The sequence below is a fragment of the Trichomycterus rosablanca genome, chromosome 7 (genome assembly GCF_030014385.1).
Source record: "Trichomycterus rosablanca isolate fTriRos1 chromosome 7, fTriRos1.hap1, whole genome shotgun sequence".
Classification (NCBI taxonomy): Eukaryota; Metazoa; Chordata; class Actinopteri; order Siluriformes; family Trichomycteridae; genus Trichomycterus; species Trichomycterus rosablanca.
The window spans coordinates 12,299,707-12,326,256 of record NC_085994.1 but is presented as its reverse complement, the minus strand read 5'-3'; the positions used below and the strand labels follow the sequence as shown (position 1 = coordinate 12,326,256).

The following is a 26,550-nucleotide window of genomic DNA, read 5'->3' as shown; positions in this document are numbered from 1 at the left end:
ATAGCATGTGGCTTCTCCTTCTTATAAAAGCATGGTTAATTTAAGGTAAATTGGCTGCACTACTTTGGCCATAGATACATACATGGTGTAACTGCCCTGCGATTGTTGACGGGCTGAAAGGTGTTTCCGTAACCACTGCGACACTGATCAGAAAACAGTAATTGGTGAAAATGATTATGGGTGAATTCAGACGCGATGCTCTATAGTGGTCGTGTCCTGAACTGAAGCGCGGCTGCAGTTTGACCCCTACACCGGAACCTTTGGTTTGGTGTCGTGTTTTCCTCCAGACAACACTGAATGTATCACAGTGCAAAACACCTAAAACTTCGAACCTGTTAGTTATGTACCGCTGCATGTCAAGGTAAGATCATACTGCTGTGTGCACACTATATAAATTAGATATTGTATATGTTATATTATAAATCACGACTCAACATTTTACTTTTATAAATACAACAGAATGACCTTTGACACACTTCCATACAGTAACGTGTTCAGTATCATAGTTGTAACCTCCAGTTAATATGAATGACAGCTCAGAAACGAAGTGGAAAGTACTGTAAAGTGACAATGTTTCTTCTAATTTTACCAGGTTATGTCGTGTAACTGGAGGAATACATCTTGCAAACCCCTCATCCACCCAAACATGGGCATGGACCATAAAGAAATGTCTACCATCAGTTTTCCCTAACTGCTCTATATGTCAGTTCACTCACTTAAGCTCAGACAGATTAAAGGAAGCCCAGAGATTCACAGTGCAGAGAAACTGGAGACTCCAGCCAGCATTACATCGCTTCTATAGCTCAAGTTCACATAGAAAAAGGCTGCCAAGTGCATTTCCAGTAATAGAAGGTGCCTGCCAGCTTATCCATCGCCATGTATTTGAAGCAAATTTACGAAACAGCTTGGCGTGTCAACAAAGGTGTGTACTATTATTAAAACAACCCCATTCCTGTATCAGACTATACATATGTGTAGGTAGTTGTGTGTCTCTTCACACTTTTCTTCAATACAACACACACACACACACACACACACACACACACACACACACACAGGTCAAGGTACTGGGCAGTCTGATCGTGGACAAAAACTACTGCAAGCAGATACATACAGATACAGTGGTGTTCAAAAAAATAGCAGTCCAACACCATTAACCTGATAAATCACTGTTTTTAGTAGAAATGCTATTTCTACATAGCAAATAATTTACTTGAAAGTGTAGTAGAGTAATGAAAACAAAACAAACCCAACAATTAGGACATGCATCCCACTCATTCTGAGTAATCGAAGCATTGATTGAAAGGGGCTTGTTCAAAATAATAGCAGTGAGGAGTTCAGTTGGTGAAGTCATTCTGCAGAAGAACGGGTGTCAATTTTGGTCCTTATTTAATGTAGGAGGGGGCAAATGTTGCACAGCTTGGTCATAGTGCGTTTCCTTCTGAAATACTGGGTAAAATGGGTTGTTCCAGACATTGTTCTGATGAACAGCGTACTTTGATTAAAAAGTTGATTTTAGAGGGAAAAACATACAGAGAAGTGCAGCAAATTATAGGCTGCTCAGCTAAAATGATCTCAAATGCCTTGAAGTGACAACCAAAACCTGAAAGACGCAGAAGGAAGCGTGGAACTACTGTTCGAATGGATCGAAGAATAGCCAAAATGGCAAATACTCAGCCAATGATCACCTCCAGAAAGAATTAGTTCCCAGTGAGTACAGAAGATGATTAAGTGAAGCCAATTTACCAGCAAGAACTCCTTGTAAAGTCCCGTTGTTAAGATAAAGACGTGTCCTGAATGGTTAACATTTGCCAAGAACACATTGACTGGTCCAAAGAGAAATGGCTCAACATTTTGTGGACTGGTGAAAGCAAAATTGTTCTTTTTGGGTCTAGTGGCCGTAGACAGTATGTCAGACGACCATCGATCACTGAATTCAAGCCCAAGTTCACTGTGAAGACAGTAAAGCATGGTGGTACAAAATGATGATATGGGATGTTTTTCATACCGTGGTGTTACGTCTATTTATCACATACGAGGGATCATGGATCAGTTTAAATATATCAGAATACTTGAGGAGATCATGTTGCCCTATGTCGAAGAAGAAATGTCCTTAAAATGGGTGTTTCAACATGACAATGACCCAAAACATCTTGGTTACAGACAAACAAGATTGAGGTAATAGAGTGGCCAGCCCAATCCCCTGACTTCAATCCCAGAGAGAACTTGTGGGCTGAAATCTGAAACGTGTTTTTTTGAGGCAAAACCCAAAATTGCAGAAGAACTGTGGAATGTAGTCTAATCATCCTGGACTGGAATACCTGTTCAGAGGTGCCAGAAGTTGATCGACTCCATGCAACACAGATCTAAGAAACAATTGTTTTGCCACTAAATATTAGTTCAGTAATTTAAAGTAAAGTAAAACCTCAAACATTTTTTCATGTTATAGATAATTTTTTTGAGTTTTTAATGAAAAATGCTGGCACTGCTATTTTTTTGAACAGCCTAATATTCATTTTTCTTAACTTTCTGTAAAGGATGAACACAAACTGGCAAAATTTTGTTAATGTTTTGATTTAGAATTAAAAGTGTAGTATTTTCAGTGCATTTGCATTTATGGAAATTAAAGTTATTATAATGATTTTGTGCTTTATTCACTTTTTTAAAATCACTGCTATTTTTTTGAACACTACTGTATATACAGTCTATTAAAGGTGTTATGTCAAAGCTTCCTCAGACAATATACAATAAAAACAAGAAGGAATTTGGACCAAAGACATCACTGTAGTAATCATACAGTAAGAGAACACTCTTTAACTCAACTACCAAAAGATAGTGTGTATCGTCTGTCCATGTGGATAATTTTTGCAAGATGATCTGTGTTAGGCAAACAGGACAATACAATCTTGACATGAGGTGCACAAACCATGACATTTTACTGTCAATTCAATTTTACTGTCAACAAACTGTAAGGGGCAAACTTTTTCTCTTGTATATATGACAGATTTGGTGTCCTCTTTATACACCTTGATTGTTGTATTGTTTCAGGCTACTGATGTTTTGGTTGTGGCAGCATTTAAATGCAAAGCGAGTGTACAAGAACTACACAAAAACTGTTTATTAAGATTTATCGTTTGGGTTTCTAGCCTACGATTACTATGTTACAATACTAAGCCTTGACTAGATTTAAGCCTTGACTGTAGGCACATCACTGCTGGTTTTATTATTTCGATGATGGAGTAGGGTTTGGGGGATACCAAACTTTGCCAAAATGCAGAGTGTTATCTGTAAATGTTGGTTGTTGGTCTACCTGTTTCTGGTGGTTTTCACTTAACATTTTAATGAAAACTGCAAAGAAAACTAGATTAATAATCCCTGTTTTATTAAGCAGGGGACATTTTTTTTCTGCTGTTGTACTACCCTGTGAACCCCCTGTTAACTGTATTGATTCTTAATTGAGTCCTCTCCTGAATGATCACACACAGTAAATGTCTTTTTTATTATACATGACTTTTATATTATTATGACTTTTTATAAGAATTATTGTCGGGCAAAATTATTGATATCTTTAGGTACCTAGAGCTCAAGGAGAAGGTGCTGAAGGGAGGTGGTGATAATGCCATAGCCCGACATACGCAGAAGAACAAGAAGATTCTTGTCAGAGAGAGACTCCAGATGCTGTTGGATAATGAAGATTACCTTGAACTATCTCCGTTCGCTGGACTGGGTTTGCCATATGGAGATATTCCATCAGCCTGCTGTGTCACAGGTGCTTCACTAAAAATACTTTATTTGTGTTATTTGCAGCAAAAACTTGGTTGTAAGGCCACCAAATTTAAAGTCAATCCCCTTTCCCTTAACCTGAGTTCATGCTTAACATTTTAACTGCAAGGCTAGATTAATGACACGGATACTTTACAGCAAAAGTGAAATTACAGCAACCAGCCATTTTTAGGTGGTATTTGATCAAATAAAAGTACCACATACTTCAACGGCTCTTTCCTAGTGGACTTCACAAAACACTTAAAGGAGTCCTGTGGTATCTGGTACCAGGACATTACTTGCAAGCCCTTCAAAGTCTGTATGTTACACAGCGGATCAGCCTACAGATCATCCTGATATCAGCTTTTTCTTGGGTAAACGATGCACAATCATTGCCCAAGTGGCCAATCATTCACACGATGTGAGAAAACAGGATTTTTCAGACCAGTCAATCTTCTTTTATTGCAACAGTACAATTTTGATGGTAGACAGAAGATAGCATAAGAATTTAAATAGGCTTGTGACTATGCAGCCGTCTACACCAATGGCTTGGATACACTGTGTTGTGACACATTTACCTCATTATTAATATTAAAATTGTGCAATTTGAGCCACAGTAGCATTGCCATGCACATTACTGGAGATGTGTGGAGATCTTTTTTCCCTGTTCTCACCCTATTATACAGTACAATAAATCATGTTTTACTGCTTACAGGTATTGGTCAGATACATGGGCTGTGGTGTGTGTTTATTGCTAATGACGCCACAGTCAAAGGAGGCACAGCTTACCCAATTACAGTAAAGAAAAATCTTCGGGCCCAAGAAGTGGCCATGCAGAATTGTTTGCCCTGTGTGTACCTGGTGGACAATGGGGGTGCATTTTTACCGCTTCAGGTAAGGGACATTGAAAATGACATTGTAAGCTGTAATGTCCAGGGTTCAAAAATAATGAATAAAAATGATCCTGTTTACAGTCTGACGTCTTCCCTGATAAGAATCATGGTGGCCTCATTTTTTACAATGAAGCTTTAATGTCAGCAATGAAGATTCCACAGGTGAGAGTCAGGTTTTTTAGACACAGTTTTGCGAAGAGTTGTTTTGGTTGTTTTTTCTTGTGTTTCTTGTGTTATTTTGTAAATGACTTATAGGTGGCAGTGGTGTGTGGATCATGCACAGCTGGCGGTGCATATGTCCCAGTTATGGCAGAGGAGGCTGTGATTGTGCACAGGATAGGAACCATATTTTTAGCTGGTCCTCCACTGGTAAAAGCTGCTACAGGTGAAGAAGTGACTCCTGAAAATCTAGGAGGGGCCAGGTTGCACTCAGAGTGAGTAAATGTAAACGTGTATGGCAGTGGCGATTTCTCTAAGACTGCAAGGGAAGCTCAGCTTCCCCTAAAATGTCAAAAATTAAATGGTCAAATATGTACAGTTGTGTTAACATTTCATTGACTACAAATGCGTTAGAACACGTTCATCTTGAAGACGAGTTCGTTCAGAATCAGCTACTTATCACAAATCGACTCGATTTTGTTAACTTAACTCATACATTCCCGGAGCGTCAATGCATTTACCCGCAGACGCTGAGCGAGCGTCTCTGCTTCTATGGGGCTGCATGGGCGGGACTTCGAAACTCGCCGGTCATTGGATAAATGCCGTGATTTTGTCCCGCCCCCGGACGCTGAGCGTCTCTGGGGGTGAATGGGGCTGTGGGCGGGTCTGGACGCTGAGCTTCTGCAAGATGATTGGAGGATCAGTCGAAAGGCTGAATCCCGTTTTGATTGACAGCTGTCGCTGGGAGCTTCAGTACCATCGCGGATTTTGCGAGTGAAGTCGGAAGACAAACTGCAACCTATTTCATGCCATTTTCTTGAAAACTAACAAAGGGGAGAATTTATACATTTATATATAAATAAATTGACAAATTTTATGATGTAAGCCGACAATGAGCTTCCCCTCTTTGAAAGACCAGCAGCCGCCACTGGTGTATGGGTCTAAACAGGGTCAGTTTGTACCAATCAGGCACCTTGGGCAAAATTGATCAAAAGTAGCGACCTCCTAATTTGCTTCCTTTTGAATCAGTCACAATCTTCATGTGTATACAAAACTGAATGTGACCAACCACACACAAATGTCTTTTTAATCTGATCTTTAATCTGAAATTATTACATGTACTTTAAAGAGGTCATATAAAATCCAAGTTGCTCCTGTTTGGGCCCCTCATTTGCTTAGACCGTATACTCTCATAGTACTGTAAATTGCTTTGGATAACAGCGTCTGCTTAATGCCGAAAATGTGAATCAGTATAAGGCAGATACTTTATATTAGTACAAAAATAAATCGATATATCCCTTCCAAAAAGAGTTCAGTCATGCATGGTATGTAAAAGGTTTTCATGTACACTGCTCAAAAAAATAAAGGGAACACTTAAACAACACAATGTAACTCCAAGTCAATCACACTTCTGTGAAACCAACCTGTCCAGTTAGGAAGCAACACTGATTGTGAATCAATTTCACCTGCTGTTGTGCAAATGGAACAGACAACAGGTAGAAATGAGAGGCAATTAGCAAGACAACCCCTATAAAGGAGTGGTTCTGCAGGTGGTGACCACAGACCATTTCTCTCTTCTCTTCCTTTCTGGCTGATGTTTTGGTCACTTTTGCGTTTTGTCAGTGCTCTCACCCCTAGAGGTAGCATGAGGCGGTGTCTACAACCCACAGAAGTTGCTCAGGTAGTGCAGCTCATCCAGGATGGCACATCAATGCGAGTTGTGGCAAGAAGGTTTGCTGTGTCTGTCAGCACAGTGTCCAGAGCATGGAGCAGATACCAGGAGACAGGCCAGTACACCAGGAGACTTGGAGGGGGCCGTAGGAGGGCAACAACCCAGCAGCAGGACCGCTACCTCCTCCTTTGTGCCAGGAGGAACAGGAGGAGCAGTGCCAGAGCCCTGCAAAATGATCTCCAGCAGGCCACGGATATCCATGTTTCTGCACAAACTGTCAGAAACAGACTCCATGAGGGTGGTATGAGGGCCCGATGTCCACAAGTGGGGCTTGTGCTTACAGCCCAACACCGTGCAGGGCGATTGGCATTTGCCAGAGAACACCAAGATTGGCAGATTCGCCATTGGCGCCCTGTGCTTTTCACGGATGAGAGCAGGTTCACAGTGAGCACATGTGACAGACGTGAAAGAGTCTGGAGACGCCATGGAAAGCGTTCTGCTGCCTGCAACATCCTCCAGCATGACTGGTTTGGCAGTGGGTCAGTAATGGTGTGGGGAGGCATTTCTTTGGAGGGCTGCACAGCCCTCCATGTGCTAGCCAGAGGTACCCTGACTGCCATTAGGTACCGGAATGAGATCCTCAGACCCATTGTGAGACCATATGCTGGTGCAGTGGGCCCTGGGTTTCTTCTGATGCATGACAATGCTAGGCCTCAAGTGGCTGAAGTGTGTCAGCAGTTCCTGCATGATGAAGGCATTGATGCTTTGGACTGGCCTGCCCATTCCCCAGACCTGAATCCAATCGAGCACATCTGGGACATCATGTCTCGTTCCATCCACCAACGCCACGTTGCACCACAGACTGTCCAGGAGTTGACTGATGCTTTAATCCAGGTCTGGGAGGAGATCCCTCAGGAGAACATCCACCGCCTCATCAGGAGCATGCCCAGGCATTATAGGGAGGTCATACAAGCACGTGGAGGACACACACACTACTGAGCCTCATTTTAACTTGTCTTGAGGAATTTCCACTGAAGTTGGATCAGCCTGTAATTTGATTTTCCACTTTGATTTTCAGTATGATTCCAAATCCAGACCTCCATAGGATAATAATTTTGATTTACATTGATCATTTTTATGTTATTTTGTTCTCAGCGCATTCCACTATGTGATGAATAAAGATTTTCAACTGGAATATTTCATTCATTGAGATCTAGGATGTGTTATTTTAGTGTTCCCTTTATTTTTTTGAGCAGTGTATTATTGTGTGACAGGGTGAGTGGCTGTATGGATCATTTTGCTGCTGTGGAGAGTGAAGCATACGAGTGCACCAGAAATATTATCTCAACACTAAACTTTGAGCTTCCAGAAGAGGACAGATCTGAGTCAGAGAAGCCCCTTTACAGTGCTGAGGAGCTTATGGGCCTTGCACCACACGCCTACAATTACAGCATGGATGTCAGACTGGTAAGGTTATACATGCTTGGAGTGTTAATGATTAACATGTTAAGTGACAAACATTATTGCTTAATGTTCATTATTGTTTAACGTTAACATTATCTCTAATACACTATATGTTTAGACTACATAGAAAAGTGGGATAAAACATATACTGTATTTGCACATTTTTAGATTGTAAGTCGGCTGACTGATGGAAGTCGGTTCCAGGAGTTCAAGGCTCGCTATGGAACTACTCTCGTGACTGGATTTGCAAAAATTAAAGGGTACAAGCATAAACTAAACTAATGTCTACCAGTAATTGGCTAATTATATACCAAATGTCTTGTCATGTGGCTTCTGTGATTTCTTTGTTCTTGTTCTACCAGGCATTTGGTTGGCATTGTTGCCAACAATGGAGAGTTGACGTATGAAGCCTGTTTGAAGGGATGCCATTTTATTCAGCTGTGTGAGCAGAGAGACATCCCTCTCATCTTCCTTCAGAACACCCCTCCAGAACCTGGCCACACTTTGTCTCAGTTTAAGGTACAGCAGCAACGATAATGTTTAGATGAAATCTTTTTATTTTCATTTAATTATTGCCGAATGGCAACCATCGAGTCTCTCTTACCAAGGAAATTAGGGCTAATGAATTGTCTGTGAGAAATCTGAAGACTGCCACTGCCCTTTTTTTTAAAAACCATGGCTCATATATGATTGGGCAGATCATAGTTGCTAGAGAAGAGGGTTAAATGGGTTAATGTTGTACTTTTATAATGGCTCAATTATTTTTTGTTTTATGACGTGGGTATGCTTGGAGCAATCAGAAATAGTTTAAATGACCATATCGCCTCATATAAATTACATTTGTCAGGCAGTTTTAATTGTGTTAGATCTTAAAACTAAATTTATTTTAGGGCAAATACAGTTGTTAGACTCAGATATGCACTCAGATACTACCAGCCCTGTTGAATCTTAATATCAGAACAATGAAAACCTCCAGCAATGTAAGGTAGGCACATAGATCTCACCAAGCTGCACAAGTTGCTGCAAAGTTATTCCAGAAGAGATTAGAAAGTTGTTAAAATATATAGTTCTAAATAAGGCTGCAAAGCTATTTTTAAGGCTCTAGGACTCCAGTAACTGCTTTGCTCGCTTTACTTTATGATCCCACCATTAGAAAGAGACCAGGAAAAATTGTATAAATGGCATTTAAATAAATTTTGCTCCCTACCTAAAATCATGGAGGAAAATGTCTTCAAATACGAAACCCAGGCAGAATTGGGTTGTACAACAAGGCAAAGATCTGAAGCACAAAAAAATAAAACATTTTTGCATGGCCTAGTGACTCAAGTCTTGCCTAACATTTATTGGTTTTGTTAAAACTAGTTTCTCTGTCTCTCTCCTCTAGGCAGAGTCTTACACTAACAGACTGAAAGCTCAAGGATCCATGATTTCTGCTGTAGCATGTGCTACTGTTCCCAAGATCACTGTGGTTTTTGGAGGCTGCCATGGTACTGACAGCTATGCTATGGTCAGTACTTTCTATATACACTGTCATAAAGTATGTGGACACTTAACCATGAGCTTACTGGACAACCTATCTTAAAATTGTGGGAATTATTATAAAATCCCAGTCTTTCCCCATTTGGAATTCTTTCTGAAAAATGGAGTGTGTGTGATAGTGTGCCCATATTTTCTGAAAATCTTCATACTGGAAGTACAATATTTGTTTTATATAATTGTATACATCTCTTAGCAATGGGTGGGACTGAAACACCTACACTAAGTAGTTGTGTGTCCACTACTTTTGGGCCAAAAATGTTGTTATAGTTTTATATTTGTGTAGCAACACAGTGTTATTTAAAACATGGAACATCTCTTGATAACTTTGTTCTTTCTTTTTTTTTTTAGTGTGGAAGGGCTTTTGATCCCAACTTTATGTTTTTGTGGCCTAATGCTAGAGTGTCGATTTTAGCTCCAGACCACGCCAGTGCATTAGTGCAGGATGAAGAGGAGGCCCTGCGCATTAATGAGCAGTAAGATGCACTCATTGTTTAGTAGTATGCAAAAAGTAAGGACAGAAGAAAAAACAGTCATTTATATATGGTAGACAAGGTAGTAAATGTTTTAAGTGTTCACCATCATGTTCAACACACAAAAACCAGCGAGCAACAGTACCATTTAAAGCCCGGACACACATTTCGCGAGGAATAGATCCATTAGTGTTAACATAATTTTGACTGATCCTGTATAACACTTTAGGTGCTCTCTGTTGTTGTATATTACGCTTTATAATGCTTCACAAATTTTAAACAGCAGACAGTCTAGACTTCAGGCAGGCCTCATGATGGTCCTTACTGTAATTTTCATCACATAGCAGTTGTAAATAAAATTATTTATTTGTGTAAAGGCTAAAAGAAGAGAGCTCAGCATTCTTTTCATCAGGCAGACTCTGGGATGATGGAGTAATTCTTCCCCAGGACACCAGAAAGGTAAAATACACAATAAACATGAAACAATAATGTAAAAGCATAATATTTTTATGAAAAATAATAATAAGACATATTAAGAGTAGTCTGAGGAGGTATAGGGTTGGAATTTTAAAGATGTGGAGACATAACTTCTCCTGACTTCATTAAATACATATGGATGTAATCCATGGCTGGATTACTGACCAGGCCAGTGGGGCCAGCGCCCAAACATTTTGCGATGCCTATCAACATTTATGATACAATATATTTTTATTTCCGAGGGCCCTCCATTTTAAGGATCCTCTGACTATTAGGGACTTAGACCCCAGGGCCTCTTGGGGGCCCTAGCCATGCTTTTGGGGGCCCTAGCCCCTTATGAAAATGGATGAGGCGTTGTGGCACTGCTCTGACTTCGACTTCTGGCTATTAGGGGTCCTAGGAAAGAGGGGGGCATATTTTTAGAGGGCCCTGGTTATGAGAGCCCCCACCAGGGGGCCCTAGAGAAGAGCAGGGCATACCATTAGAGGGCCCTTGATCACGAGGGCCCCTGCTATGGGGCCCTTGACTTCCATAGAAGTCGTTTACCATGGCTCCTTGACTTTCTAGGGACCTACAAATTGCCAGGCAAGCTACCATATTTCACGTTTTGTTGCAAATATGCGATTCAGGCCCTTACTTAATGTTTCTGAATTTGTATTGTTTCAAAATTATCATGTTCAATATCTCTTAAGCGCAGAGACACAAATTAATTTAGCAATTTTGCAATTATTTAAATTTAAGACAAGCAATTTCAAGCAGTTTGAATGCATACACACACTTAACTGAGCTATTTGATGTTCTTTTCATGCCTGACAATATGTCCAACAGTGAGCTCACTTTAAAGGCTAACTCACTCGCTGCAGCATATCCTTCAGATCTGAACATGAGCCTGGCAGATGAATTGATACAATACTCTTTGCCCAGGGGCCCAGACTATCCTTAATCCGTCCTTGATGTAATCTAGCAAACATATAATTCCTTTATTGCCTTATTCCTTGTTTATTTCTCTCTTTTTAGGTTTTGGGAAAATGTTTGACAATCATCAAGCAGATGAATTACCAGCTGTCTAAAAAGAAGCATCATTCTCCTCTTCTTCGAATGTAACACTACCTCAGAACAATCCTTATTGTAACCCCCGTTAAGAACGCACCCTATACTTGAGCCACCCCTACAGAGCATGCGCATTCTTTTCCCTCCTTTTTTCTCTCTCTGATAGTGGTGTGCGATACTGCAAAATTTGGTATCGATCCGATATCAAGTAAATACAGGGCCAGTATCGCCGATATCGATCCGATATGATACTTTTTACTTATGAAGCAGCTTATTTATTTTTATGCAGGGAAGAGCAGTGTCATGATTCATGAGGTGAATGTATCATCAATATGCTATAATAAATAATAACAAATGATTTTGTGTTAATTAGTTAATCATGGGCATGTGAAAACCCACTACAGTTTTTAGGTGAATAAAAAGTAATTTTATTTTATGTAATAAACTTTAATGAAGTCTGGGGTTTTTTGTTGAGAAACAATTATATAATAAGAAAACATAATCCCCCCTCATTGCACACTCTGGCTTTTTGTAAAATAAAGTACAGAAAATACTAAAGAACGTCAATTCTTTTTTCAGTAAAATTAATTCCTTTCACTGCACTTCTTATCTGGCTTAAAACAAAGTACAGTACAACATAACATAACTGAAGAACAAATGTGTTAAAACTTTAATCTTCTTGATGAAAATATCCAGTTTCTCTCTGCCTCACTGCTGTATGTATTTTCTCTCAGTGTCAGTGTGCAGAGGAGCTTGTGTTCAGTCACAGCCTCTATACAGAATATTAGATTTATTAGAACACTGTAGTTGTGTTAAAAGTTCCCTGCTGTTGTTGTGATCTCTGAAAGACAATTATTTCAGGAAATTGGGTTAATTTGAACTGGGTTATACTGTAGTGACTGGAAATATTTGATTATTTTGTTTGTTTTGGTTTTTATACACATACCAACATAGACCCTATTTCCTCTTAGTATTTTAGATACATATTCCCTACACTACACTTATTTTATTTAACTATTTCTTTTAAGTTACTAAGTTAAATGTATTACTGTAGTGGAAAATTCCTTTAAATTGCTACCGAAATTGAGCTCATGCTGTCACTATGTGAACTTTGTTTTTTTGTATTTTATTATAAGAGTCACTTTATTGTTTTGATACTGTTGTGAAGAGCTAAAACCCAGGGTGAGAAAAATATCATTTTCTATTTAGTATTTTCTATAAATAAATGGAAGAATTGGTATTCATAAAACTCTCAACTTTCTGTCTGTTGTAATTTTGTCCAAGCCCTCCTCCTAGAACCTGGTAAAGTATTGATACTGGTCCATAGGAACTATACAAAGTATTTACAAATCTTAAGGTTTATTTGTGATCTGTGTACATGTAGAGCTGGTTGTAATAACTATGATCAGAGTGAAATTATTCCACAACGGTTCAAGCCGTGTGTTACATTATAAAATTTTATTTGGACTGCATCCAATTCTCTGTAATTTCTATTACATGTACAAAGCAGCAAAATCAGTTTTATGTTTGTATCTAGAAATGTAATATGTACATCCTGGTGTTTTTAAAATCAGAATGAGGTTTTTTAAAATAGGAAATAAAATACTGTTGATAACTACACTAACAAGTTAAAGGGCATTGTCATGCACTAACATTTGAGGTCAACCACCCGCTCACTAAATAAACAAGAACAATTGTAGTACCTTTAGAGATACTTTACTGTTTTATTTGTCAAGTCAAATTAAATTTATGTTTATAGTGCATTTTACAAGACAGAATTCAGCAATAAGGCCCTGGGTTCGATCCCCAGGCGGGGTGGCCTGGGTGCTTTCTGTGTGGTTTGCATGTTCTCCCCGTGTCCACGTGGGTTTCCTTCGGAGCTCTGGTTTCCTCCCACAGTCCGAAAACATGCAGTCAGGTTAATTTGAGACACTGAATTGCCCTATAGGTGAATGGGTGTGTGTGTATTTGTCTGCCCTGCGATGGACTGGCGCCCCGTCCAGGGTGTTACTGTGTGCCTTGCGCCCATTGAAAAGCTGGGATAGGCTGAACCCAAACTGAAAATGTTCTATAACAGATGGCTTATTCACTATTACCTTCAGTCTGTTATGATCCCCCCCAACTGAAGCCGCAGCTTACACCACTACAAAATAACCATAGTTTAAGTACTAATACCCACAAACATTAAAATAACAAAATAAGAGCATCATATTTAGTTTTTTTGCAACAGCTCCCTTCTCTCTGAGGAGTCATTTTAACTCATTTTAATCTTCTTCTCAACTGACACATTGGGAACTGAATCATTTACTAAGTGGTTTAAAGTCTACAACCGAGAAAAAAGTCCTCATATATTACCAACTATACTACCAACTAACTAGCAGGCAAATAATATGGTATTAAAAATAACCCGTAACACTTAAAAACTTCGACCAGAGAGTCTTTTACTCACCACCCTCACTGCTTCAACAACTACAAACACTAATGACAGACTCCACAGCTGATTATACCGACTTCAAATCACCAGGATTATTGTGAGTTCGCACCCGATTCGCTTTCCCACACGGACACTGTTGCTTGATGGATCCTAACGCCCTTCTCTTTACCTTCCTCTGTCACCATCACTAGTGTCTGCTGGGTCCAGTAGCCTCCCCATGTTAACCCAACCTTACATTTATGAGGTCCTACCCTGTACACATGGACAAACTGGGAGAGGTCAGTCAGATAAGATTTAAACCAAGAGAGTGCCAGTCCTTTATCACCTAGTGTATTTTCAAGTGTATGCAGTAAAAATGATGATCTACAGTATCACAAGCTGCACTAAAATCTATAAGAACAAAAAAAGAGGCACAACCGTTATCAGAGGACATTAATTGATCCTTAACTACCCTAGTTAATGCCAATTTAGTACTATGGTTGGGTCCAAATCCTGATTGAAATGTTCTATGAATAGTGTTATTCAACAGTGTCTGTGCAGATAAGAACATAAATGGTTGAGAAACTGCTTTTTCTGAAATCTTGGACACAAAAGAAAGGTTTAAAATTGGCATATAATTAGACAGCATGTGGATGAGGGGTTAACACAATTGATTTGGATACACATTCAAGTCTAAGGGTTGTAGTTATTATGGTAAGCAAGGACTATTATGATAATGTTATGTACATAACTGTAAGTGCATTAAGTTATCTGTGATGATTCCGTTTACAATTAGCACTTCATACAGTGTGATCTATTGTTTAGTAGTCCTAATACTTCATGACTATTATTGTTTTGTTTTTTTGGGATCATTTAAAATAATGACTTGAACAGTTTTCATAGTTTGGGACCTAGAGATTGTAGGTGACATCTGAGAACGACTCACAGGCTGTTGGTTTAGCCTGTTACACCAGTAAGGCTTGTCAGCTATGCAACAAGAAATGAGAGCAGCACGCTATCATGAAGAGTGTATACTTACCTTCTTCAAAAGACCAAGCCTTGACTCAAAAGTGGACCAGTTATCTATAAAGGCAATGTAGATAACTAGATAACCCCACACACACACTGAGAACTATTGCTGGAACTTAAATCTCATAACTGTCTATACAAAATAGTGGGGTGGAAGACAAATGCTGAACACTATTTTTAAGTCAATATAAACCATTAAATTAAGAAATACTTCTCCAAAAGCAAATTATATAATTATAAAACCTTACCAAATACATCAGTACATATTAATGAATTAACATACTCTAACACAACATTTAACTAAATTAACTTACATCAGTTAGATAACAAACAAGGTATTTTCTAGTGGGGGAGTAAATAAAACAATTCATAGGGCTTAAAGTTTTATTCACAAGCTCTGTATTGCATAGCACAAAAACACCATTGAAATTCTTCAACAAAAGGTTACCAAATTATACAGATGGTGTTTCCCAAAAGCACCACAGCATAAGAAACGGCTATGTTGTCATAAGTTTTTGGAAACCTGACCTAGAAGTACATTACCAAGATATAATATAAAAGTAAACTCTGTATATGTTTTAATAATGTACTGAAGATGACTTGTTACTTAAAACAGATATTAGACTGCTGGGTTCAAATCATTGTAATGACACAAATAGCTTTTAGATGAGAGTTGTGCAAAAAAAATTACTTCTAGTACATAATAGGCAACAACGAGGTTCACACTTCTCTTAAAACTACAAAAATGTTTCAAATTTTTAAACAAAAAGAAAATACTGTAAAAAGTAATTAACTACAACTTTACTGGATTATCTTTAGTTTGGCTTAATTTACAACAAGCTTTAAAGTCAGTTATCAGTTTAAAGACTGTGTGTCAAGTTCCAGAAATTAAGGCACAAAGCTTAAGATATAGTGCAGAAATTAGTTAAGCTCTAACTGAGCAAATTATGAGAACCATGTCAGTTAAAATGTTACTTGGGTTAAAAAAAAGATAAGGGAACAAATAATGTATAAACAAAACAGACCCACACAAAATAGCATTATATTGTAATTAAAAAAAACCTTCATTTGGATTACAATCAACCTAGCCTTATTTTTAACTGGAAATACAAGCCAGAGGGCTCAAGTTCCCAAGAGCACTGAAGGCTTAAAATCCCTGACTAGTCAAACTGATGTTAATATGCTTTATGCTACGTTTTTAGGAAACCATTTGGCTGTTTTATAGCTCCCAAGAATGTACACCAAATATGTATTAAATAAATAACCAACATAAAAAACAAAAATAATAACATTAATAAAAACATGGACAGCATGACCTTAAAACACTTAAATCCCAGGCAACAGTTCAAGTACATGGTGCTGCTCTCAGTGCTGTGGATCCCATGCATTGCACATTTGTGTTTCACTGTGTGTTGCAAACAAGCTGTCCAAAATACATAAAAGCTGATATAAAAGTACTCCCAGGAATCTGTGTAATCACTGGCTTTCACACAAACCAGTAACAGAAGTGAATGCCAAAACAGTCAAAACAATCATCATGAAATCACATAACACACAAATACACACGACCACATAGCACGTATCTAATGAGGTATTCAGCTTCGAATACTAAAGACTTTAGTCTTTTTTATGCCAATCAGCATAGGTGGTTTGATCTTTGGTTTGTCTCCAAAAAGCTGTGACTCGCTCTCTGTGGTTGGGAATCTGTGCGAGTAGATGTCAGGATATTCTTTCTGACACTGAAAAGAAAAAAAAAAAAAAATGTAAAGAGCAAAACCAAATCATAAATGCAATTTTAGCACTCTGGTTGGCATGGGGATAAGTTATTCCTCTAAAAAATGTTTACAATTAGAGACATTGTTTACTGCATGCAGCTTCATATAAAATATCTTATTTGAATTACAGCTTTAAAATGTGTCATTCTGATATTTGTTTTAGGCTGTCAAATGCACATCCAAGGAAGCATATCACAGCCTTAAAACTGTATTCCTGCATGTAGGTCAGCTGAGAAATAGAGATTCATTTGCATAAATAGACTAAATGTGAGTTTATTTTAAATGTGAGATGCTAACTGATACAATGCAAAACATTTAGACAATGATAGAGCTGTGAAGTGAGCATTGTATTAGAAATGTGAGGAATCTGTAGAATTACCAATTTTAGTTTCTTCTTCTTTTCCTTGACTGACATTGCTTTGTCCTTGATGATGCTCTCTAGCAGCTCTGCAACTGCTGCCTGAGACAAAGACAGTTTTTGTTCTTCAAACTCCTGAGTGCTGATCTGTCTGCAAAAGGAGTATGTTGGCACCACAAGTCCGGAGCTCATAGGGTGTTTTTTCTGTCAAAAAGAGATGATGAAGAAATTAGTGCAATGTAGAGTAAAGGATAACTTACCAAATAGTGACCTTCAGACAGTGAAGAATTGAATCACAGGCCCCTGGTGAAAATAAAATAAAACATTTTGAATTCTCTAGGAATTATCTATTATGAATCTGTGTGTACTTTTTTCTCCATGTAATTAAAATGCAGTAGTCAAAAAAATTTCTTTTGTTACAGTAACAGGAGTCACACCTGCCCTGAAGGTGTGTGTGTGTGGGTGTGTGGGTGTAAATGGTAAGAAAAATACAGTAACTCAACATATTCAAGTTTCTAATTTTACTGCTTTATGTTATAACGTAAAAAGATTCAGTTGGATCACCTGTGATTTGAGGTAGGCGATATGGTCTTCAACAGCATTGCGCAGGTACATGGGAACCTGAAGAACCTCTTGATGATGGTCCATCAGGAAAGAAAGCAGCCTGGTGGCCAAGAGCTCATCCAGATCTACTTCCTCTTCACAGCTCAGTACACAACGAGAGAACGTTTGCACCATCTACACACAGAGATGACCAACCAAATATCACCTTTTTACTGCTTACCAAAAGAAAAACCCACCTTAATGTACAGTAAGCATCTCAAATGTAAACACTACCTCATTAAACGTGTCAGCATGATTTAGTAAAATACTGAAATCTTTGAAGACAGAAAGGAAAAAAAAAATCTCACAGCCTGTCAGGTCAGGTCGCTTACCAGTGTGCGTGTGCCAATGGCGTCATGAAGCCGAGGCATATCCACATTTTGGCTCATGCGTGAAATCATTCGCAGGAGAAGCTGTAGCTTGCGGCGTGAGGCAGGAGGAAGAAGCAGTGTACAGAGCTGCAGGGCCTCAATGGCAACTCTTTCTAATGCAGGCTGTAACAAGCCTGTCAAACCCCACAATCAAAAGTAATGCAGTGAAGAGGAGCATCACACAGTATAGTCATGAAAAACTGCAAAGAATTATGAAAGGACGCCTAACATCCATAAAGCTTTTAACTAAATAAAATTAAGGATAGTTGTATTAGGATCACTTTATTCTGTCAATCAATTAAGGGTGTAAACTCAAAGTTGAATAATCAATTAACATAAACTGCATTTATTAGGGCCAATAACTGAAGGTTACTGCCTCTTTTCAAACGGCTGTTTAAACAAAATGATTCATCTATAAACCTAAACACAGACTGACCAGTGAGACTGATCAGTGAAACTAAAATTGTTTGGCTGGGGGTCCAAAAACATAATTGGCCCTACTATCAAACCTGGTTAGGGTGGGTGACATTTTTAACCACAGATTTATGTCAATCATTTAAAATCAAGTTTAATCTTTGACATGCATGGACATCAGCATCACACATCATTAGCACAAATGAAATACTGACTATGGTAACAAACCTACATCTATGTTTTCGCACACATAAAATGCAGATTTTTTTCATACATTAAAAATGTATGATTAATAAAACTAGTATTCGATCAGATTCTAACGAGTTCTAAAGTCATTCCCATTTCACTAATAGAAATAATAAAAAGAAATGCATGCATAAGAGGAAAATGTTAAAACTGACACTACAGGGTTAGACACATGCATGTTAGAAAGAATGCTAGTAACACACAGCGATCATAGCTACAACTACGAAAACCACACAAACATGGGCAGGACATTCTATTGACAGATACAGGCCTTACTTTGTTCAGGACTCAGACGGCGTGCAACAGAAGACATTGAGGGACGAGAGAGCCCAGGCTTGCACAGATCCACAGAGCTCTGACAGCGCCTGCTAATTCTTGGCTTTGCACTGATATCCAAACAGCTTCCATGTAAACGGACCAACCCAGGAGCTCTAAGACTAATGGTGGAGGCGGACAAGTCTGGTTTCATAGTAATTTCTGCTACTGGAGCATTTACACTAACACAGCTGGCAGAAATTTCCCTGTGCTCTACTATGTCGAGACAATTGCCGATGCTTCTGGGCCGAGCCCTGGTAGTTCTCTGATTGGTTAGATAACATTCTGATGAGAGATGGGAGCTTAAGCTGTTGCTGCTACTGGTTTCAGATGTGTTTTGTGTGGGACCAGCCAAATCTGGGGAGGTGTTACAGGAAACCAAATCTGGAGGAGACCTTGTCTGAGATAAGGAACCATCAGAATTGTTAGTCCTGCAGGATGCCAGGCTTTCAGCAGACCTGAAGAGCACTTGTTGTGTGAGTGAATCACTTGATTCATCCAGAATTCTTTCCAGGGAACAGCTCCTGGGTCGTAGTTTGCTTAGAGGACCTCCAATAGAACGTGCTCTTGTTGCGCCAAACTGGGTCAATACTTTGGAAGAAAACACCTCCCTCATGGGTGAATCAGTTTCCTCAAAAGACTCCCTTCTTATCAAGCTTAGCAAGAGACACTCTGTGGATCTGAATGCATTGGCAGTGTTTAGGTGAGGGGCTTTCGCTGGCTGTGGATAGCTCAACTCCTCCAGATTCTTACGCTTTCCACACTGGGTCCTAGAAGATGTGGCATAGCCACACAAAACTAGCAAAGGACCAGACAAGACAACATGAACAGACAGGCAAGAACAGGGAGGATAAAAAGCAAGTGTTTGAAGCCAAAAGGTTAGTTTTTGAATACATTAACAACATATTGACACATTAAATATAATCATTATTGTGAGTCTGAACAAAACCCTGAAGAATAAGGGAACCCAGCCGAATAGGTTACATTAAAGAGTTATAGCAAAATCATTAATGCTAAAGTAGTGCCAGTATTACTGGCACTACTGGTAAAATGTGTAAAAACGTATTACATATTTGAGGTAAATCAGCTCAATCTCAGAACACTTAGATATTAGAAGAAAAAAAAACAACACTATTACAGATTTATAGAATACAGTAGCATTCGTCACCAAGTCTCCAAATACAAAATTAAGTGCCATTGTTACAGCAAGCTAACCATCTAATTAGGGCTGGGCGATATATCGAGATTTTATAAAATATCGATATATTTTCATACGCGATATAAGATAAGACAATATCGCATATATCGATATAGATGTTGCGTTCCAGTTAGATCCGACAGTTCGTCTTTCTCTTCTCCCAGTTTGTCTCTGCACATGTTCACCTGCCCCGCCCCTCTCCCTCACTGCCCCGCCTCTCTCCCTCACTGCCCCGCCCCTCTCCCTCACTGAACACAACTCGCCCCTCCCCACCGCTTCACCAGTAATTCCTGCAGGCAGCGATAGCATGGAGACGGATAAAGACACGACAGAAGCTATCGAAGAGGAGCTGCTTACTAAAATGAAAAATAATGACTAATTTTGTAATTATTTGGAGATGGTTCGAATTCAAAGTGTCAGATGAGCAGCAGAATAATGTATTCTGTAGAGAACGCCGAAAACAAGTCCAGATAAAAGGTTCCAGCTCCGTGTACCTTCATTCGTTTTTCACTTCAAATCCCAAAGTTAAAAAAACAAGAAAACGAGTCGTTATTTGTTTTAAAAACCAACACAAGCGCATGCACGCGCTGACATGCACGTATTTACTTCACATTAAGTGTTGAGAAAGTAATAATAACGTAGCGGTGCGTCTCCTGTTGTTCTGACTCTTGTGTTTGTATATGTGATGTGCAGATATTTGCTCTATCTGTAAAAACAAACATTATGGGGGGTGATTTCTGTACTGGATGTTGTACGTGGTCATGTTAGTTTATACTGGACGATCGCCCGACGTCCGACACGTCATTTATTTATTTATCTTATTATTATAGTATTACTTGTTGTCGGCCAATAAACAACCAAACATTATTAAATTGCATGAACTAACTCTGCAGTAAACAAGGAGCAAACAGCAATTAAACAACAAATAAAGCTGTTAAATAATAATAAAGTGCATGAAGAAGAACGCTGATTAAAATGCATTAAATGTTGTAATAGTTACACAGTAACATGAACGATTAGTTCTGCCTGTATTACAGAACTGAGTTCTATACAGTAAAAGAAAATATTAATGTAAATGTTAATGTTGTGGCGACATATACATAAAATAATGTATAAAGTCCAAACATGGGGGGGGGCCAAACATAGCTCTTTTTTTTTTTTTTTTTTAAGGAAAAATAATTCTTGTGTGAAGCTTCCCCAGCATGAATATTAATAAAAGTGCCTGTAAAAAAATTGGAACATGTAGCTTTGTCTCAGAAGTGTCTTTTTGTTATTACCTTATGGGATAAAAAAATATCGAGATATATATCGTATATCGCCATTCAGAAAAAAATATCGAGATATAATTTTTGATCCATATCGCACAGCCCTACATCTAATGCAAATAAGTACCATCTAATTGGATCAACGAAACCCTAAAGATCATGTAGCTCTCAGATTACTTGATCTCTATTCACCAGGAATTATAGGAGAAGACTTGGTGTCATCCTTTGCCAGCATAACATCCTTTGTCAGCATAACTTTTTAAATAAATGTCATCAAATGACACCAAATTGACCAAAAAATCCTAAACCAATTTCCACACGTACCTAGAACGTTAACAAACAACTCGTAATACTGAAAGGTAAGCATCGGCTCAGGAAGACTGTGGAAGTAGTCAGACACAGATTTAAAGACATCCCTCTCAAAGCCTGGGTAAGATGGCTGGTCAAACTTTGGCCCTGCAAAAGCAAAAATAAATTAAACACAGCAAGAGTAGACACATTTATATATATATTTTTTAAATAATAAAAGCGTTAATATTGATCTTTAGGTTAAATAAGAAATTGAATAGCAAAGACTTCTTTTATGCCTTTAAAGTCATAGCCAAAACCCACACACTAAGATGAACAATATAACTCATCCTGTTCTTATGTTAATACATCCACCTTAGTCCACCACCTTCCAGAACATATATTAATATACTGGATTTTACATTATTTTACTTTTTTGCTTGGTCTAAAATTAAAATGCAGTTGAGTAGGCTTCATATTTTATATACATTCAGTTCATTTAGCTCACCAATTTAAAGACACAAACTGAACAAACCTGTAATATCTATTCACCAAAGTTTAATTATGGCAGTAAAACACAAAACTTAAATGAAATAAACTTGTAACAAAGGTTGCCAAGACCTTAAAGCAGGCAACTTTTGCACAAACACAGCACACATGACCCATACTAAAGACAGCGTTTCCAACCAAAACTGGAGCAAAATTAAAACAAAAATCAATCAGCCATGTACTTACAGTTTGCAAGACATTTCATGGCTGACAAAACCCAGTGTGGCAGATCATCTGTGGGGGAAGGGGGAGAAAATGTGTTGCAGTAATGTAAGCATGGCTGTAATAACCTGATTACAATCCACACTGTAAAACTGCACAGAGCTTCTTACCGGTCTTATCTTCCAAGGTAACAACTCCATGCTTGTTGACTTTTGTCATGTTATATACAATGAAGCTAGAATTGACTTCAGCTGAATTCAACACATCTTCCAAAAATGGCAAACCCAGCAACTTCTGTAAACTGTGTAAAAAACCCACATCAAATTATTTGACTTTCTTACAAAAGTTAGTAGGCAAAATGAAAAAATCAGCCATAATGCCTGAAAACCACTGACATATTTTAATTTACAATTACAACCTGGTATTGTTGATTAAAAAAAAAAAGTTATATGATAAACTATCAAATGTCTAAATCACACTTTTTGGTAATTGCAAAGACATTTTCAGCACTCACTTTTAATATCAATTCCACATTTAAAATCTGTTAAGTAACATATAAAAAAAATATAGTAGGTCTGAGCTTTTAACTAATGCTTTATTCATAGTCATACATCCAACAAACCAGAAACAGCTTCCTTTATGTATGTTCATTAAGAGAAACCAGCTCTCATTTAAAGCTTACCAGTATTAAAAATCTATTTGTCCTCTATACATCAACCTAGTTTAAAAAACATGTTTTAAGGTCTCTTATAAAATACACAGGAAAGTCAGGAAATTAAAAGCATTTACCCAAGTCCTAATTCACAACCTGTAATTCACAAAGTATGTGATTTGAAATGCAAATAAAAATTTGTTATTCATATACACATCAACAATCCAGCAACACATCAATGCATTTATTTATGGATGCTAAAGATTCAACATTTACATTAGATTCATCACTAACAAATACATTTTACAGTTTTCTAAAAATACAAATAAAAGGAACTTACTGTGTTAATGTGACATTCTTCCAAATATCCTGAATTTCTTCCTCTGTGATGTCTCTACAGTGGATACTCTCCTCTGATATGGGAGCATCTTCAACAGCTGGAGCTATATTTTCCTTTGTAAAGCAATTCAAATTTATACAATTACTAAAGGAAATCACATCCATCATAGGAAGACAAATAAACAACAAATTTAAAAGCTCACTTGGATTTCTTTGTCATATTTCTTGGAACTTCTAAATTTGAAAAAACTCTCTCTGTCTTTAATAGACCCACTCTTTTTCCTCATAGCCTGAGAACTTGGAATGGGCTTTAGTGGTGACACTGGAGGAAACCTATGAAACATTTAAAAAATTGTAAATATATAATAAATTATAAAAACAGTGTAGAACACAACTAAATAGTGAAGTTAATCTAGTTTACCTGTACAGCTGACTGTTGTCCTCAAAGTCCTCCATGCCCCAGCGCCCTTTAACATCCTCAATGACGTGATTTTTTAAAAACTTCTTTAATAGCTGCACAGTCTGTTGCCTGGTTACCTCTGGTCCAAAATTACTGTTGTGCCTCAGGAGGTCGTGTAACCAGTCAGCTGCTGCTGCTGCAGTAAAACAGTTCGAATAAGCCTTCAAATGCTGCCGATGTTTCTTGAGAGGCATGCCTGCCCGGAAAAGTTTGGTCACTTCATTCCACTTAAGAAAACAAAATATACAGTAAAGATATATTACAAATTATTGTAATATTATAAATCATTTTAAATATGCTGTGAAATGTTCAAATGCAAAACATTTACATTAAATAACATGCTGCTTAAAACTAGCAATGTATCAGCACTGTTTAATGTTTAAGAAAGAGCACAGTTTAAAAAAAACTTTCAAACCAGTATATGCAATATAATAGAAATTTGAACAAAATGCATTCAATACACAGCCATAGCCAGGCAGATTTGCTGCTGCATTATTCCTGACAGTACTTCCAATGGTGTCACTCAGAGTGTTAAAGGTCTTTGCTATTTTCCTAAAACCATTAAACTTTTGGTCTGATTAAACAATCACCCTCAATTTTGTGACAGCTCCTTAGTTTTTGTCATAGTTGCAACACACATTTCTGAATGGTGTTTATGAAACACAACAGCTAGATGTAGGCTTTAGGTTCAGCAAATATTACCTAGGGATTAAAAAATTGTAAAATGGCATTATGAACAAAATACATAGTTACTCTTAGTTAATCTTATTTGTTCATTTGCTGTATCATTTAACTAAAAAACACTTATTTTGAAGCAAAACTAGCTCTGCAGAAAAGATTTGTGGATATCTCCCAATGCAACTCATATTTATTAGATTTACCAAACTTACTTAGGGTGTCCTCCAGGATGAGATTAGTTGACATACTATTTCTGAACCTGCAGCGACACTTTTTTTATTCCCGGAAATAAAAAGGAGCCAGCACATTTACACACTAATATTACCTCCATGTCATGGCAATGTGTGATGAAAAAAGTGATGGAAATGATTTCTTTCAGACTAAAAAATAACTAGTTGGGTTAACCACATAGTAAGTTGTTACAAGAAACAACCAAATTAACATTTTATCTGGTCTAAGACAAATGTTTAAACATTTTCCTGAATTCTTCATGAATATAGCTGGAATGTACAAATAATTTTTCTGCAAGTTTTAATTCAGTAATATATTTTTACCTGAGAGATCTTAACGTAGTATGGGATCACTTTTGTGCATTTATGCTGCATGTACCTTAAAATGCACAATTTAAACTGTACAGTACTTTTTTCAGTCAATGTGGAAATTACTTCAGAATGAACTAAAACACAACTTTGAGTTGCCATTCATCATGTCGAAATGAAACATTGTCCAATGAATTAGAAATGACCTTTAGTCAGAGAGAACATAAGGGACAATATTCCACACACAAGTGAATCACACAGTGTAAATTTATAATTATGTTTTTTAGTAAAGTGAAGTTATAGTTTACAGTAAAGTCAAAAGTTTCAGACATTTACAAGGGACATGTGATGGCAGTAATGAGATTTCAATGATTTCTGCAATTGGGCGACACTGTCCTCAGCCAAGTGAGCATTTTCCTTCATTGCAGCCTTTAAGTCCATGGTGATTAATAGCTAGCTTGACTGGACAGTATCAGCAATTTTTTAATTCAATTTTAAGACCCTTTTGGTGGCTCTTGGATTACATATAAGCATCTGAGCACATTTACACTTATGGATATTCCTTTCGATCTTTACCAGAGACCACTATTCCATGTAGTTTTTTTTTTTTAACGCAGTTAAACTAGCCCTATTTACATGGGCACTAAAGCACTGTAAACACTTAAAAAATTTAAAGCATTGCAAGGTGAAATGAAAATGCAAGTTTTTTACAAAAATTTGTTTCAGTTTGTATCTTCAGCTGTTTGTTCTCCAACTAAGATGACAATTATTCATGTTAAGAAAAGCTTTAAGTTAATTGTACGGAACACTAACATATTTTAAAGTAAGTTCTATATCAAACGGTAACGTCAAACATGAATAATGGTGTATAATAAAATATTACACAGTTCAGTAGCATAGCACAGTTGCATTAAAAGCAAAACAGCTAACGCTAGCTGGCTAACATTAGCTATGAACACACTTACTAGTTTGGTGGCTCTGTATGGACCGGGTGTGATAATGTGAGAGTCCATCATGTCACAGACCCCGAAATTTGTTCCCTAACAGTTCATTAAATTAGACTTTTATTTTACTTCTGTCTGAATAAAACATAACGACTTCAACTAGTTTAAATCACAAATGCAAACTCCTGCAAGCAGCGTTTAGTTTTCACACCAAGCCAACTGTTTGAAATGACCCAGTTGTATACACGACCGTTCTGATTGGATGATTTGTTTGGACACGTGACAAAGGCCACTTTCACATGAACCCCCTACCGGACAGATGGTGAACTACACAGATTAAAAATGATTAACCCTTGTGTGGTGTTTGGGACCCGTTTTCATTTACGTTTTCGGCATTTAGCAGACGCTTTTATCCAAAGCGACTTACAATTATGACTGAACACAATTTTTTGAGTAATTGAGGGTT

At 37.8% G+C, this 26,550-nt stretch overlaps 2 protein-coding genes across 2 annotated transcripts; one reads left to right on the top strand and one right to left on the bottom strand.

Annotated features, from left to right (window-relative positions):
• Positions 1-294: 294 nt before the first annotated feature.
• si:ch211-198n5.11 (methylcrotonoyl-coenzyme A carboxylase 2) lies at positions 295-13,200 on the top strand. The gene is made up of 13 exons (XM_062998415.1): positions 295-361; positions 593-922; positions 3,573-3,769; positions 4,478-4,656; positions 4,737-4,817; positions 4,911-5,089; positions 7,761-7,953; positions 8,119-8,210; positions 8,313-8,469; positions 9,335-9,457; positions 9,838-9,962; positions 10,337-10,418; positions 11,454-13,200. The coding sequence occupies exons 1-13, from the start codon at positions 342-344 to the stop codon at positions 11,538-11,540; spliced, it is 1,845 nt and encodes a 614-aa protein (XP_062854485.1). The 5' UTR covers positions 295-341; the 3' UTR covers positions 11,541-13,200.
• A 2,098-nt stretch (positions 13,201-15,298) lies between these two features.
• depdc1a (DEP domain containing 1a) lies at positions 15,299-26,222 on the bottom strand. The gene is made up of 12 exons (XM_062998414.1): positions 26,106-26,222; positions 23,885-24,150; positions 23,667-23,796; positions 23,465-23,577; positions 22,643-22,773; positions 22,497-22,544; positions 21,798-21,929; positions 18,972-19,808; positions 17,997-18,169; positions 17,626-17,799; positions 17,083-17,265; positions 15,299-16,667 (listed from the first exon to the last, which is right to left on the bottom strand). Exons 1-12 carry the CDS (start codon positions 26,154-26,156, stop codon positions 16,524-16,526), a joined length of 2,382 nt encoding a protein of 793 aa, XP_062854484.1. The 5' UTR covers positions 26,157-26,222; the 3' UTR covers positions 15,299-16,523.
• Positions 26,223-26,550: the final 328 nt, after the last annotated feature.

Excerpts from the sequence above, each read along its gene's own strand:
- depdc1a (XM_062998414.1), bottom strand. The coding sequence starts at position 26,156 with ATGATGGACTCTCACATTATCACACCCGGTCCATACAGAGCCACCAAA. Across the intron at positions 23,578-23,666 it reads AATATGACAAAGAAATCCAA|GAAAATATAGCTCCAGCTGT; the intron begins GTGAGCTTTTAA and ends TGCTTTACAAAG. Across the intron at positions 17,800-17,996 it reads CCATTGGCACACGCACACTG|ATGGTGCAAACGTTCTCTCG; the intron begins GTAAGCGACCTG and ends CTCTGTGTGTAG.
- si:ch211-198n5.11 (XM_062998415.1), top strand. The coding sequence starts at position 342 with ATGTACCGCTGCATGTCAAG. Across the intron at positions 5,090-7,760 it reads GGGGCCAGGTTGCACTCAGA|GGTGAGTGGCTGTATGGATC; the intron begins GTGAGTAAATGT and ends ATTGTGTGACAG. Across the intron at positions 7,954-8,118 it reads ACAGCATGGATGTCAGACTG|ATTGTAAGTCGGCTGACTGA; the intron begins GTAAGGTTATAC and ends GCACATTTTTAG.